Source organism: Drosophila tropicalis, unplaced genomic scaffold, assembly GCF_018151085.1.
Source record: "Drosophila tropicalis isolate 14030-0801.00 unplaced genomic scaffold, ASM1815108v1 contig_694, whole genome shotgun sequence".
Classification (NCBI taxonomy): Eukaryota; Metazoa; Arthropoda; class Insecta; order Diptera; family Drosophilidae; genus Drosophila; species Drosophila tropicalis.
The window spans coordinates 5121767-5136038 of NW_027173176.1; the positions used below are offsets into that span (position 1 = coordinate 5121767).

General features: G+C 40.6%; 4 protein-coding genes across 12 annotated transcripts in view; 2 read left to right on the forward strand and 2 right to left on the reverse strand.

Moving 5' to 3' along the window:
• The window catches only part of Mi-2 (chromodomain-helicase-DNA-binding protein Mi-2 homolog), a 30935-nt gene extending 24233 nt beyond the window's left edge, over positions 1 to 6702 (forward strand). The window contains exons 2-4 of the mRNA XM_068293166.1: positions 534 to 610; positions 673 to 922; positions 1886 to 6702. Coding sequence (XP_068149267.1) covers positions 534 to 610; positions 673 to 922; positions 1886 to 6543 — 4985 coding nt within the window. The 3' untranslated portion in view covers positions 6544 to 6702. The remainder of the gene's footprint in view (positions 1 to 533; positions 611 to 672; positions 923 to 1885) is intronic.
• Positions 6703 to 6802: 100 nt separating this feature from the next.
• LOC137579203 (chromodomain-helicase-DNA-binding protein Mi-2 homolog) lies at positions 6803 to 7828 on the forward strand. Its single transcript, XM_068292909.1, has 2 exons — positions 6803 to 7622; positions 7689 to 7828. Exons 1-2 carry the CDS (start codon positions 6803 to 6805, stop codon positions 7826 to 7828), a joined length of 960 nt encoding a protein of 319 aa, XP_068149010.1.
• Positions 7829 to 9395: 1567 nt separating this feature from the next.
• Positions 9396 to 10497, reverse strand: mge (translocase of outer mitochondrial membrane 22 homolog mge). The gene is made up of 3 exons (XM_068292597.1): positions 10282 to 10497; positions 10160 to 10204; positions 9396 to 10083 (listed from the first exon to the last, which is right to left on the reverse strand). The coding sequence occupies exons 1-3, from the start codon at positions 10300 to 10302 to the stop codon at positions 9775 to 9777; spliced, it is 375 nt and encodes a 124-aa protein (XP_068148698.1). The 5' UTR covers positions 10303 to 10497; the 3' UTR covers positions 9396 to 9774.
• A 663-nt stretch (positions 10498 to 11160) lies between these two features.
• The window catches only part of Eip63F-1 (Ecdysone-induced protein 63F 1), a 40344-nt gene continuing 37232 nt past the window's right edge, over positions 11161 to 14272 (reverse strand). For all 9 annotated transcript variants that reach the window (XM_068293174.1, XM_068293172.1, XM_068293173.1 and 6 more), the window contains one exon: positions 11161 to 13474. In XM_068293174.1, the coding sequence (XP_068149275.1) occupies positions 13452 to 13474 (23 nt within the window). In that variant the 3' untranslated portion in view covers positions 11161 to 13451. The remainder of the gene's footprint in view (positions 13475 to 14272) is intronic.

Genomic DNA, 14272 nt, shown 5'->3' on the forward strand with positions numbered 1-14272 from the left:
AGAAGAAATAAATGAAAGGAAAGAGCAAGAAGAGAAAGAGATCGCGAGGGGCAGAGAAAGAGAGACCGAGAGCGAGAGAGAGTAAAAACCAGATCAAGAGACATGAGAAAAAAAAATATTATTATTATTATTATTATATTATTATTATTATTGTAAAATTTAAGAAGCAAAATCGCTGACAAAACCAGCAGAATGAAAAATCTTACAAAAAAACGAGATATTGTTATATACTAGTAATACTTAAGACCACAAACAACAACAACAAAACAGAGACAAAAAGAACTTAACAAAAAGCAAAAAAGAAAAAACTTAAAAAAAAAAAAAAATAGAATCAAATAAAATATTGAATCGAAAAAAAACCACAATCAACTTTTATTCTTCAAAGGGGAAATTTTTTAGTTTATCGCTTGAACATGAACCACAAAAACAACAAACCAACATACAAAAAGGACATGGAAATGATGGCGCCTTGTCAACATATGAAAAATATCTACCCGAATAATAATTACTTAATTCTTATTTAAATTCTTTAGAAGAGGAAGAGGCTTTAGAGGATAATGCACAGGTGGCCGAGTTGTCCAATGATTCTGATGCTCCCTTAAAACCAAATGTGAGTATAATCATATCTACATACATGTGAAGACGATTAATGGTAATTTTATTTGTATATAGAATGACGAAGATGATGATTACGATCCCGAAGATAATCGCAAGAAGAAGAAGGGTAAGAAACGTAAAACCAAAAAGGGCGAAGAGAAAGGTCGCAAAAAGAAGAAACGCAAGAAGAATGAAAGCGAAGAGGATAGCGATTTTGTTCAACACGATGAAGAAGTGGAATATCCCAGCACCTCATCGAAACGTGGACGTAAACGCAAAGAGGAGAAGCAAGCCGCCAAGGAGAAAGAATCGTCGGCAACTTCAGGTAAGAAAAACCCGTAAAGGCAACCCGACCCAATCCTCCAACACCTTATCCCATCAGAGATTGTCAATCACCTGACTGATTGACTGACTAGCTGACTAACTGACTGACAATATATATGCAATATGTATGATAATTTTGTCAGACAGCGCTCATTGACACATTTTTAATCTTTGTTGATAAGAAAGAAAGATTGTTGCGGTTGTTATTTCATTTTTGATTTAACCAACATTTATATTCAGACGATTTGAAATACAGATAGCATGCCAAATGAATGATAGACGGAAATAGTCGATAATAATTTATACAGCGGGTTAAGGGGAGGAGGGCATTTTGTAATGATTTTTGCAAAATGCGAAAACAGCAAACTGTCTCTGTCTATGTTCCATAAATAGATGAGATCCCCTTAGCTCAGACGGTTTATTAATAAGATCAGTCGATTCATTAATCACTTAAAATGAACTTCTCTAAGTTTCTCTTAACTACCTTAAGTTGCTTTTTTGAGGAGCATCAAGAAACCATAGATTTGCTTTTGATTGGAACATATTATCTGGGATAGTTAGTTCCTAGCACTTCCTAGTGCCCATCTCGTAGACAAATGTTTGGACAAGAGGAACTCACCAACTCATTTCACTCATTTGTTCACCTCCTTAGTTGTCGACTCACTGCTTTAGTTCTTGAGTCACTTGTTCAATTGACTCACACTCTGGTTCGATTCCTTACTTATTTGTTGGGTTGACTTATTCAGTTTCTTACTCATCTGAAAAGGATATCTTCTAAAGCATCTCCGACCAAAGCATATTAATGATGGAGCTTAGTTTCAAATCACTTATTCATCAGTTTATTTAAACTGCCCTACAAGAATGTGACTCACAATTTGAAGTAACTATGATTTTTAATGGTAGTTATTTTTCTCTATTGCTTGATTGATTGATTTATATGTATATTTGTTATTACTATTCACAGGCATGCCCTCTGTGGAAGATGTTTGCTCCGCTTTCAGTGTTTGCGATGTGGAAATCGAATATAGCGAAGAGGAGTTGCAGAATTTGACCACATATAAATTGTTTATGCAACATGTGCGTCCCATATTACAGAAGGAGAATCCCAAAATTGCGGCAGCCAAACTGATGATGTTGGTGGCCGCCAAGTGGCGTGAGTTCTGCGAAAGTAATCCCCATATTCAGCAGGAGCAGCAGGGACAATCGGGACGTAGCAATTCGGCTGGTGGTAATGATGAGCCCGAAGAGCCGCGTTCATCGCGCTCATCGCGCAATGAGAAACCCGATGACATATACGAGGAGGCCGAAGAGGAGGAAGAGGAAGAGGAGGAGGAAAAGAAACCCCGTCGCAAACGGAGTGGACGTGGCAAGAAGGTACGACGTCCATTGAGTAAGGTACCAACGTTGAAGATTAAGTTTGGCAAACGTAAACGCGATAGCTCCGACGATGAGCAAGATGCTAGCGGTGCATCTGAACGGGATTCAGATTTGGAATTTGAGCGTATGCTCCAGAAATCGGATGACAGTGCCGATGAGAAGGAGGCATCAACTGCGGCCTCCAGTAGCAAGGCAGACAAGGAAGCCGCCGCAGCAGCGTCATCTTCGGCAGCGGGAGGAGCCACACCGGCGGGCGGTGACGATGTGCCAGTGGTGAGAAAGAAGGCAAAGACCAAGATTGGCAATAAGTTCAAAAAGAAAAATAAACTAAAGAAAACCAAGAACTTCCCCGAGGGCGATGACGGTGAGCATGAGCATCAGGACTATTGTGAGGTGTGCCAACAGGGCGGTGAGATTATTCTATGCGACACATGTCCAAGGGCATACCATTTGGTTTGCCTCGAACCGGAACTGGATGAGCCGCCAGAGGGCAAATGGTCATGTCCGCATTGCGAGGCCGATGGCGGTGCCGCCGAAGAGGAGGACGATGACGAACATCAGGAATTCTGCCGCGTATGCAAGGATGGCGGTGAATTACTCTGCTGCGATTCCTGCCCGTCAGCCTATCACACATTCTGTTTGAATCCACCGCTGGACACCATACCCGATGGCGATTGGCGTTGCCCGCGCTGCAGTTGTCCACCACTGACCGGCAAGGCTGAGAAGATTATCACCTGGCGTTGGGCTGTCCACCGCAACGCTGCCGGTGATGAGCAGCCTTCGACTTCCAAGGGAGCTGCCAAGACATGTCGCATACGAGAGTATTTCATTAAGTGGCACAACATGTCCTATTGGCATTGTGAATGGGTCTCGGAGGTGCAATTGGACGTACATCATCCGTTGATGATCAGATCCTTCCAGAGGAAATACGATATGGAAGAACCACCCAAGTTCGAGGAGTCTCTCGATGAAGCTGATACTCGCTTCAAGCGTATCCAGCGGCACAAGGACAAGGTGGGCATGAAGGGTGGCGACGACGATGACGAACAGCAGCTGGAGGAGAAATTCTATAAGAATGGTGTCAAACCCGAGTGGTTGATTGTCCAACGTGTCATCAATCACAGGACTGCGCGTGATGGCAGCTCTATGTATCTGGTAAAATGGCGTGAATTGCCGTACGACAAGTCCACCTGGGAGGAAGAGGGCGACGATATACAGGGCCTAAGACAGGCAATTGATTATTATCAGGATCTGCGGGCTGTTTGCACATCGGAGAATACCCGCTCCAGCAGCAAAAAGAATAAAAAGGGACGCAAAGCCAAGTCCAAAGTGGAACTCGACGATGAGGATCGACCAGTTAAACATTATACACCGCCGCCAGATAAGCCGACCACAGATCTAAAGAAGAAATATGAAGGACAACCGGCATTCTTAGAGAATACGGGCATGCAATTGCATCCGTATCAGATTGAGGGTATCAATTGGTTGCGTTATAGCTGGGGACAAGGAATCGATACCATACTGGCGGATGAGATGGGTCTCGGTAAGACCATTCAGACGGTGACATTCTTGTATTCATTGTACAAAGAGGGCCATTGCCGTGGACCATTTCTGGTCGCTGTGCCGCTCTCCACTCTGGTCAATTGGGAGCGTGAATTCGAATTGTGGGCCCCGGATTTCTATTGCATCACCTACATTGGCGATAAGGATTCCCGTGCCGTGATACGCGAGAATGAGCTGAGCTTTGAGGAGGGCGCCATTAGGGGAACCAAAGTGTCACGTTTGCGCACCACTCAGTACAAATTCAATGTCCTATTGACCAGCTACGAGCTAATTTCCATGGATGCCCCATGTCTGGGCAGCATCGATTGGGCCGTACTGGTGGTGGACGAAGCTCATCGTCTGAAGAGTAATCAGAGTAAATTCTTTCGCATTCTGAACAGCTATACAATTGCCTATAAATTGCTATTGACTGGTACACCATTGCAAAATAATCTGGAAGAGTTGTTCCATTTGCTGAATTTCCTCAGTCGCGATAAGTTTAACGATCTGCAGGCTTTCCAAGGCGAATTCGCAGATGTGTCAAAGGAGGAGCAAGTAAAGCGTTTGCATGAAATGCTTGGACCGCATATGTTGCGTCGCCTCAAGACCGATGTGCTCAAGAATATGCCCTCGAAATCGGAATTCATTGTCCGGGTGGAGCTGTCGGCTATGCAAAAGAAATTCTACAAATTCATTTTGACCAAGAACTATGAGGCATTGAATTCCAAGAGCGGTGGTGGTTCCTGTTCCCTGATCAACATTATGATGGATCTAAAGAAATGCTGCAATCATCCATATCTGTTTCCCTCAGCTGCCGAAGAGGCACCCACCTCGGCTGGTGGTCTCTACGAGATCAACTCGTTGACTAAGGCGGCGGGTAAATTGGTTTTACTCTCCAAGATGCTAAAGCAATTGAAATCGCAGAATCATCGTGTACTCATCTTCTCGCAGATGACAAAGATGTTGGACATTTTGGAGGATTTCCTCGAGGGGGAGCAATACAAGTATGAGCGCATTGATGGCAGCATTACGGGTGCAGTACGTCAGGAAGCCATCGATCGTTTCAATGCACCGGGAGCTCAACAATTTGTCTTTCTATTGAGTACCCGTGCTGGTGGTTTGGGTATTAATTTGGCTACAGCCGATACTGTCATCATTTATGATTCGGATTGGAATCCGCACAATGACATCCAGGCCTTTTCGCGTGCCCATCGTATCGGTCAGGCGAATAAGGTGATGATTTATCGCTTTGTCACCAGAAATTCGGTGGAGGAGCGTGTCACGCAGGTGGCCAAGCGAAAGATGATGCTCACCCATTTGGTTGTGCGTCCCGGCATGGGTGGCAAGGGGGCCAATTTCACCAAGCAGGAATTGGACGATATTTTGCGTTTCGGCACAGAAGATCTCTTCAAGGAGGATGACAAAGAGGAGGCCATTCATTATGATGACAAGGCGGTGGCTGAGCTACTTGACCGCAGTAATCGTGGCATTGAGGAGAAGGAATCCTGGGCCAATGAGTACCTCTCATCGTTCAAGGTGGCCTCGTATGCCACAAAAGAGGAGGAGGAGGAAGAAGAGACAGAAATTATTAAACAGGAAGCTGAGAATTCAGATCCCGCCTATTGGGTCAAATTGTTGCGTCATCACTATGAGCAGCATCAGGAGGATGTCGGCCGTAGTCTGGGGAAGGGTAAACGTGTACGCAAGCAAGTGAATTACACAGATGGCGGCGTTGTGGCCACCGAGTCATCACGCGATGATTCCAACTGGCAGGATAATGGCAGTGAATACAATTCAGAGTATTCGGCCGGTTCCGACGAGGACGGCGGCGACGATGACTTCGATGAGCAGAATGGAGGCGAACGCAAGGCCAAGCGAAGATTAGAGCGACGTGACGATCGTCCGTTGCCACCATTGCTGGCCCGTGTGGGTGGTAATATCGAGGTCCTTGGCTTTAATGCCCGCCAGCGCAAGAGTTTCCTCAATGCCATCATGCGGTATGGCATGCCGCCCCAGGATGCCTTCAATTCACAGTGGCTGGTCAGGGATTTGCGTGGTAAATCCGAAAGAAACTTCAAGGCCTACGTCTCACTCTTTATGCGTCATCTGTGTGAGCCCGGTGCGGATAATGCAGAAACCTTCGCCGATGGTGTGCCACGTGAGGGTCTCTCCCGGCAGCATGTGCTCACCCGCATTGGCGTTATGTCGCTTATTCGCAAGAAGGTACAGGAATTCGAACACATCAATGGCTATTACAGCATGCCCGAGTTGATATTGAAGCCATGTGAGCCAGTTCGTGCATTGACCAAGGCGGAAACAGCTGCTGCGGCAGAGACCGCAGCTCCAACGGCAGCGGCAGCGGTTGCTGCCAAGCCAGCCACAACCACGGAGGTGGATAAGAGTGCAACCACTAGCAACAGCGCAACACCAGCTACAAGTGCTGCTCCAAGTCCGGCTCCTGCTTCAGAAAAGGGAGACGATAAGGAGAAGGACAAGGACAAAGACAAAGACAAAGATAAGGATAAGGATAAGGACAAGGAGGCAGCTGAGGCAAAGGAGAAGGGTACACCTGAAAAGACTGCTGAGCTCAAGCAAGAACAAACCGAGAAAACCGCTGCTGATGCCTCTGAGGCTTCTGACAGCAAAAAAATCAACATCTGCGGAGGTCAAGAAAGAGCAAGAGACAGACGAGGCCACCACTGACAGTTCCGCAGCCGCCACTGCCACCGCCGCTGCAGGAGAAGTTAAATCCGAATCGGAGGTCAAAACAGAAGCAGCCAAGGCTGAACCCAAGGAAGAAGCAGCAGCTGGAGGAGCTTCTACTGCCGCCGCCAAGGTTGCAACCAAGGAAGAGACCAAAAAGGATGACGATGAGAAAGAGAAGCCAACAGCCGCAGCTGCAGCAGCTCCAGTTGAGGATAAGAAGCCCACAACAATCATCGACGACGATGATGATGATGTGATGATTGTGAAAGAAGATGGCGAATTGGAAAAGCCCAGCGCCAGTTCACCCAAGGATCAGAAGGCTATAGCAGCAGCAGCGACAGCCGCCACTGCTACTGGTGGTGCAGCAGCCACAGCGACTGGAGCAAATGCCACGACTGCTTCGGGCAAATTGGTCGAGGATAGCCTGGAAGTGCTTAAACGTAAATTCATGTTCAATATAGCCGATGGCGGTTTCACTGAACTCCACACCCTCTGGCTGAACGAGGAGAAGGCAGCTGTGCCCGGACGTGAGTACGAGATTTGGCATCGTCGTCATGACTATTGGCTGTTGGCCGGCATTGTTACCCATGGCTATGGCCGTTGGCAAGATATACAGAACGATATACGTTTCGCCATCATCAATGAGCCCTTCAAAATGGATGTGGGCAAGGGTAATTTCCTGGAGATTAAGAACAAATTCCTCGCAAGGCGTTTCAAATTGCTGGAACAAGCTCTGGTCATCGAGGAGCAATTGAGGCGTGCAGCCTTCTTGAATCTCGCTCAGGATCCCAGCCATCCGGCTATGTCGCTCAATGCCCGGTTCGCCGAGGTCGAATGTCTGGCTGAATCGCATCAGCATCTGAGCAAGGAATCGCTGGCTGGCAATAAACCAGCCAATGCTGTGCTCCATAAGGTGCTCAATCAGTTGGAGGAGTTGCTATCCGACATGAAGAGCGATGTGTCGCGCCTCCCGGCAACATTGGCCCGTATTCCCCCGGTGGCTCAGCGTCTGCAGATGTCTGAGCGTTCAATTCTATCACGATTGGCGGCCACTGCCGGCAATGCCTCCAATGCGGGTAAGTTTAGTGTGATCTCTGAAATACAAGTTCCCTGTTAATTGACCTTCTTTTTCTGTTCCCTAGCACAACTGATGGCTCAATTCCCGGCTGGATTCCAGGGCACAACTTTGCCGGCCTTCACCGGCGGACCGGCTGGCAATTTTGCAAATTTCCGACCACAGTTCTCTGTGCCCGGCCAGCTATCGAATAACTCTGGCAATTAAATGCGCGGCGACGCATCTTCTCCTGCATAAACACACACTTCTCTTGTCCTTTAATCTCTAACTTAAAAGCATTCATATTCCATAAATGGAAAAAAAGAAAACACTACAAAAAAAAAAAAAACATATTTTACTCAAGCTTAGAATTTACAACTAAAAATATTTATCATAATCATTATTTGCAATGAAAATGTGCTAAGTTAAAGAAAGAAAGAAAGAGAAAACAAATTACCATTTCCACATTTGACACGAATCCACAAAATCCAACCCCCGCACCCACCTATTCATTCACGGACTGCTGGGAGTTGTGTGGGTGGGTGGGGAGGTTTACAATTAAATATAATGCTTACTTATCGTGTTAAAAAAATTAAAAAAAAACACAATATTCTCTAGATACAATATTATAAATGTATTGAATTCCATTGCAAAAAACAAAAATCAATGTGTTTTAATTTATATTTATGTGTATGAAAAAGAAAAGGAAGGCATGCTTCAATGAACGCAATCAGTCTCTCTCGCTTTCTTTAGATAAATGGAAGACATTGCTTGGATAATGATAATATTCTTGACACCAATCCTCCAGGGGAACATAAAGGTCCTGTGTTTCGTGGTTTCTATCAAAGTCAAGTCTTTACTGTAGACTGAAAGCTTGAACATCCTTTTTAGATGGCTTTTTATTTAACTGCAGTCAACCAACGGAAATTGCGCCTCATTGCTTAGGATGTCCAGGAATGGGTTGGACTACAGATACGGAATACAGGAAAATGGCCATCCTGATCCATCCAAGGCTAAGGATCTGAATAAGCCCCAGCTTTCTTCCAATGTTGCTACTGTGAATGCACCGTCAAAAATCGTCACCAGGGACATAGCACCCCGTAGATAAGGGCGTTCAATTACGTTTTGAAAGAAGAGATATCATCCAGGAAAGACCTCGGCATTAATATTATATTTTATTAGTGTGTATAGATTTTTTTGTTACATAGATCATTTGTTTGTACTGCTGCTTAGTAAGTAATTTGTATGTGTATTAAGGGCTTACTAACTTATACTATTTCTGCTTGTATGTGTATGCGTGTTTGTACGTATCTAAAGGGCATTTTATTTAATTAATATTTATGTGTATGAAAAAGAAAAGGAAGGCATGCTTCAATGAACGCAATCAGTCTCTCTCTCGCTTTCTTTAGAGAAATGGAAGACATTGCTTGGATAATGATAATATTCTTGACACCAATCCTCCAGGGGAACATAAAGGTCCTGTGTTTCGTGGTTTCTATCAAAGTCAAGTCTTTACTGTAGACTGAAAGCTTGAACATCCTTTTTAGATGGCTTTTTATTTAACTGCAGTCAACCAACGGAAATTGCGCCTCATTGGGATGTCCAGGAATGGGTTGGACTACAGGAAAATGGCCATCTTGATCCATCCAAGGCTAAGGATCTGAATAAGCCCCAGCTTTCTTCCAATGTTGCTACTGTGAATGCACCGTCCAAAATCGTCACCAGGGACATAGCACCCCGTAGATAAGGGCGTTCAATTACGTTTTGAAAGAAGAGATATCATCCAGGAAAGACCTCGGCATTAATATTATATTTTATTAGTGTGTAAGGATTTTTTTGTTACATAGATCATTTGTTTGTACTGCTGCTTAGTAAGTAATTTGTATGTGTATTAAGGGCTTAGTAACTTATACTATTTCTGCTTGTATGTGTATGCGTGTTTGTACGTACTTATCTAAAGGGCATTTTGTTTAATTAATATAGTTATATCTCCTTTAAGCCTGAAAGTTTATTGAAATTGTGCCTAACAATTTCTTGTGTGTATGTGTATCCAGGATGTAAGTGGAGTGTCTGTCTGCTTATTTTGTTTGCTTAACTTAAACTCGAACGTAAGTGTGTGCTGTGTATGTGTATGAGTCTGTGTATGTGTCTGTACGTGTGCTGTTTGTCATTTTTCAACGAATCAATGGCAAATTGGCTGCGGGTCCAGATGGAATCACAGCACTGCCTGGTCCCAGGAGCACTTGCTTCTGCTGCGATTTTTGTAGCTCCTCCATTTGGGCACGTTCGGTCTCAAAAATAACTGGAGCAAACAATATAACAGACGTGGTAAAGAATATCCAGGATGCACTGCATGTGAATTTGTAAAGGGTGCTAATGCCCTTCACAGTGTTCCGTGTTATAACATCGGCAGCATTGCGTACCGATTCCGGAAACATTTCACTCAATCCCCAGACGCGTTCACCCAGCGATTCATCGGGCTCCTAGAAAGTTCGATTTAAATATTACATTTTCACAGCATTTTGTTCCCCCTTCCCTGCGTACCCCCCCAGAACTTACGTCATCGTATTTCTCAGCATCGGGCTCAGCATCAGTGTCAGTAATCTGTTACCAAGGAGAAAAGTCAAAAATTCCAGATAGTTCTACGTAATAAAAGGATATGCTTAGCTCTAGATACTTACAGCCTTTTCTGGTTCTCCCATGGTTTCGTTTTTGTTCGATTGGTTTTTGTATTTCTCGGTTTAGTATTATATATATATTTTATATATATATTTATTTTACAGCGTTTAATTTAGAAATGTTGTCTCTACGAGCAACACAATACAACTAACTTAAAATATTTGCCATGCTGACAAGTTGGGACCGAACGGTCCGCATGGCCTACTTGTTAATGAAAAATAATTCCATAATTTCAGACAGGGTAGTCGACATTGATCAAGTTAAGAGGATTGCCAAAGTCAATCAAAGAAGGGTAGCCAAAGTCAATTAAAGAAGGGTAGCCAAAGTCAATTAAAGAAGGGTAGCCAAAGTCGTCGTCGAATATATCTTGGGGAATTTCCTTCTGTTCCTTGTGAAATTCGCAGAGTAAATTCATTGAAAATGGTTAGAGAATTTAGTTGGAGAATTTCGACAAGGTTTCCTTCCTTTTCTTGTGAGCGAATTTATTGCGGAATTCCCAGACGATTTCTGAAGGAACTTAAAAAATATTTACGCTTTCCTTGAGAACTCTGTGTACGATTTCTTGGGGTATTTTAATTGAAATTCCTTCACGCTTTCTTTGTGCGAGTTTTTTTTACTTAGTGAAACTTCTTGATGGATTCATTCCGTATTTCCTGGGACGTTTTTGACAAGGTTTCCAAATATGTCGCTTATTTTGAAATCGCAGACTGATGATCATACAATCTAAGGGTTTCTGTGAATTTAAAACTAGACCATTTAATTATTTATTTTTTAACAATTGGAAACAAAATATTTAAAACCTTTGATTTAATTACCTGGAATATTTCATGTTTTAGACTTGAATTTTAAAATAAACTGGAAAGTGAAATAAAAAAAAGAAATTGTTGAGCGTTTTGTGGTTTGTTTTATTTATTATTATCATTATTAATATTATTATTATATCGTTCATCTGTTTGTCTACTGCCATACGCCATTCGCACACAATTTAGAAATTATGAAATAATTAATACTTAAAATGAAATATCTACCATTTCGATATAGATATATAGATAATGTCTTAGGGTTTTTTTTTCTTCTCTGTGTTATAAAGACACACACACACACACATACATACATATGTATGTATGTATGTGTATGGATGTGTGTATATAGTAAGTAGTATTAAGTAATTTTTCGTTTCTTGAAATCTTCAACATAAACAACAATATTTTATGTAGTTTGGTATATATGTATGTATATGTAGGGTAAGTACTATACGTATATATATATATATATATATACTATATATAAGTTGTAGGTATATAGTCCTGCATAGTATATAGTTTTTAAGCACATTTAGAGGTCGTTAAAAAACTACTTTTGAGTTAAGGTACATAAACATATACACATGTATATGTATATATACTTATATATGTAGGTTAAATATAAATTGTTTTGAATTTGAAATTTTTGCCTTTTTTTTTACAATTCTTTTTATTTTGTTTTGTTTTTGTAAATTCCATACAAAATTTGATTTTTTCTTGTATTTAACTTTTCCTTGTAATTCCATTTTCATTTATTAGCTGAAACTTTTTGTACCTTTGACCTGATTTCCTTTGTGTCTGTGTGTGTGTTTCCCTCGAATCAAATCAAATCAAATCGAAACGATACGAAAAAATGTGTAAACCATTTTGAAACCGCTCAATGAATGAGTTCCCTTCTATATAGTATATGTATACATATGTTCTCATCAAGATCAAGCTGGGACGGCAATATGTAATGGACTTTTGATTTAAAAATTAATAGAAAAAATCTATTATTTAAAAGATTCGATACAATATGATCCAGGAAGATGGAAAAAATTAGTTTAAAAACTTTAACAAATTAAAGGACAATTAAGGAACTGACTAGAATAAGTAACTACTAAACTGTGATGGGGGGGGGGATATGAATGAAACGTTTTTGTTTTTTCTACATACATAGGTACACATTACATCTTCTTCTTTGTTGTAGTTGTTTGTTTGTTTTTACATCTTTGTGATTGGTTAAAAATTTCATTTTAAATTAACTTTCATTTGATTAACATTCAACATATACGCATATTGACATTAAATATATATATATCATATATGTATGTATATAGTCATGTATAAATATATATCTTTTATTTGTATTTTAGATTTATGCAAATTGTCCATAAAAAAACCCCGAAATTAAAATGTAATTATGTTTTTTTTCTCTTTTCTTAGATATACAAAGTTTTGTTTTTGTTTTTCTTTATATATATATATATGTATATATAAATTGTTAACATTTATTGTTTTCTTATGTCTAAGCAACTGTTTGTTTTGTTTTTTGATTTTGCAACATTTTCATTTGATTTGCATACATTTAAAGCATTCAAATAACTATTTAGTTTAAGTTTACAAATTCAAATAAATAAATATATATATGTATGTACATATGTATGTATCTACATACATACATACATATGTATATTGGTGTGTATGTCTGTAATTTAATTTGTTTTTGTTCTTGCCAAAAGTTTGTTTTTGATTTTTTATTTAATTTAATTTGCATATGCTCATTTTTAGATTTTTGCACCCTAAACACAATATCACTCACGCGTTCAGACTTATCCGAATATGCATAAATATATATATACATATACATATATATATTGATGTAATTATGTATGTATGTTGTGTATGTATGTATGTTGTGTATGCGATTTACATCAATTTATTTTTGCTCTACAAAAATATTTTTCACGTTTTTAAACCCACAAAATTTAATATTTTGTCGCTTCTCTTAAAGATCTTAAAACAAATAAAAAAAAAACAATTTTTATATGCATTACATGTATGTATGTATGTATGCGTGAATGGGTGGGGTGCTAGTTGTTTGGATGTGTGTATGTTTATTTTGTGTGATGAATGTCCAACGCTAAGTGAACAGCTCCTTGCACATTTTCCCTTGCCTATGATGGTTTCTCATTCTTTATTATTTTTTTTTTTTGTTGTATAAAACATTAAGTAATTGTTGTGGGGTTTTTTTTCATTTTCCTTTGTGTCTGAGTATATGTATTCATAATAGCTTAATAATTATGTATGTTTTTAAAGTTTCTTCTTTTTGTTGTTATTTTCTTTTGTTTCTCTTTGCCATTTCATTTTTAATTGTTGTTGTTGACCATTTAGAGCAAAAGTCTCGTGAATTCTGTAAATGGAATAAAACAAAAATGAAGAGTCTATTAAATTCAAAATTGAGGTTAAAAATATTAAATCTAGTAAGAGAAAAACGGTTAACCCAATATCGACGTGATCGCTTTGTTCATAGGATTTGTATCCAAGACCAAAACCCCAAGAATGGTCTAATTTTACTCATACAAACACATACACAGACATATGTATGTACTTGAGCCGCTGCAGAACTTCTCTTCTTCTTACTTAATCTTTCTCTCTCTCTCTCCCCATCAACACCCTCGTTAACAGTCACTCCCACTTTCTGTTAGTTGTAATTCACCGTTTGCCGAGGTTGTTGCTGGCTAATTCAATCTTTAAATTTAAATTTATTTCAAGTGTTAAAAGCCCTAAGAAGTGATTAATTTAATAAATTTGCATAAATTGATCTAAGTTATCTTTTAATTCGCACTCAAATTTAATATTTTTGACTAAAAAAAAAGGTTGAAAATTACTAAAGGAAGAAGAAGAGCAAGATCTCTGCCGACAAGACTTTTGCCGCGTCTTCACCCAAAGAGGGGTAGGCAAAGCAAAGAGAGTGAGAGACTAAATATCGTGAGTGTGTGTGCATATATCTCTGCCGCCAAGTCCTCTGCTGCCATTACCTCAGCCGCGTCGACGCACTAAGCAGACGCGCACGAAAAGCCAGAGAGAGAGAGTGAGAGACTAAATATCGCGAATGTGTTTGCATGGATCTCTGCCGCCATGTCCTCTGCGGCCACGACCTCTGCTGCGTCGCCCCACAATAAGCAATAGGCAAGGCAGAGAGAGAGAA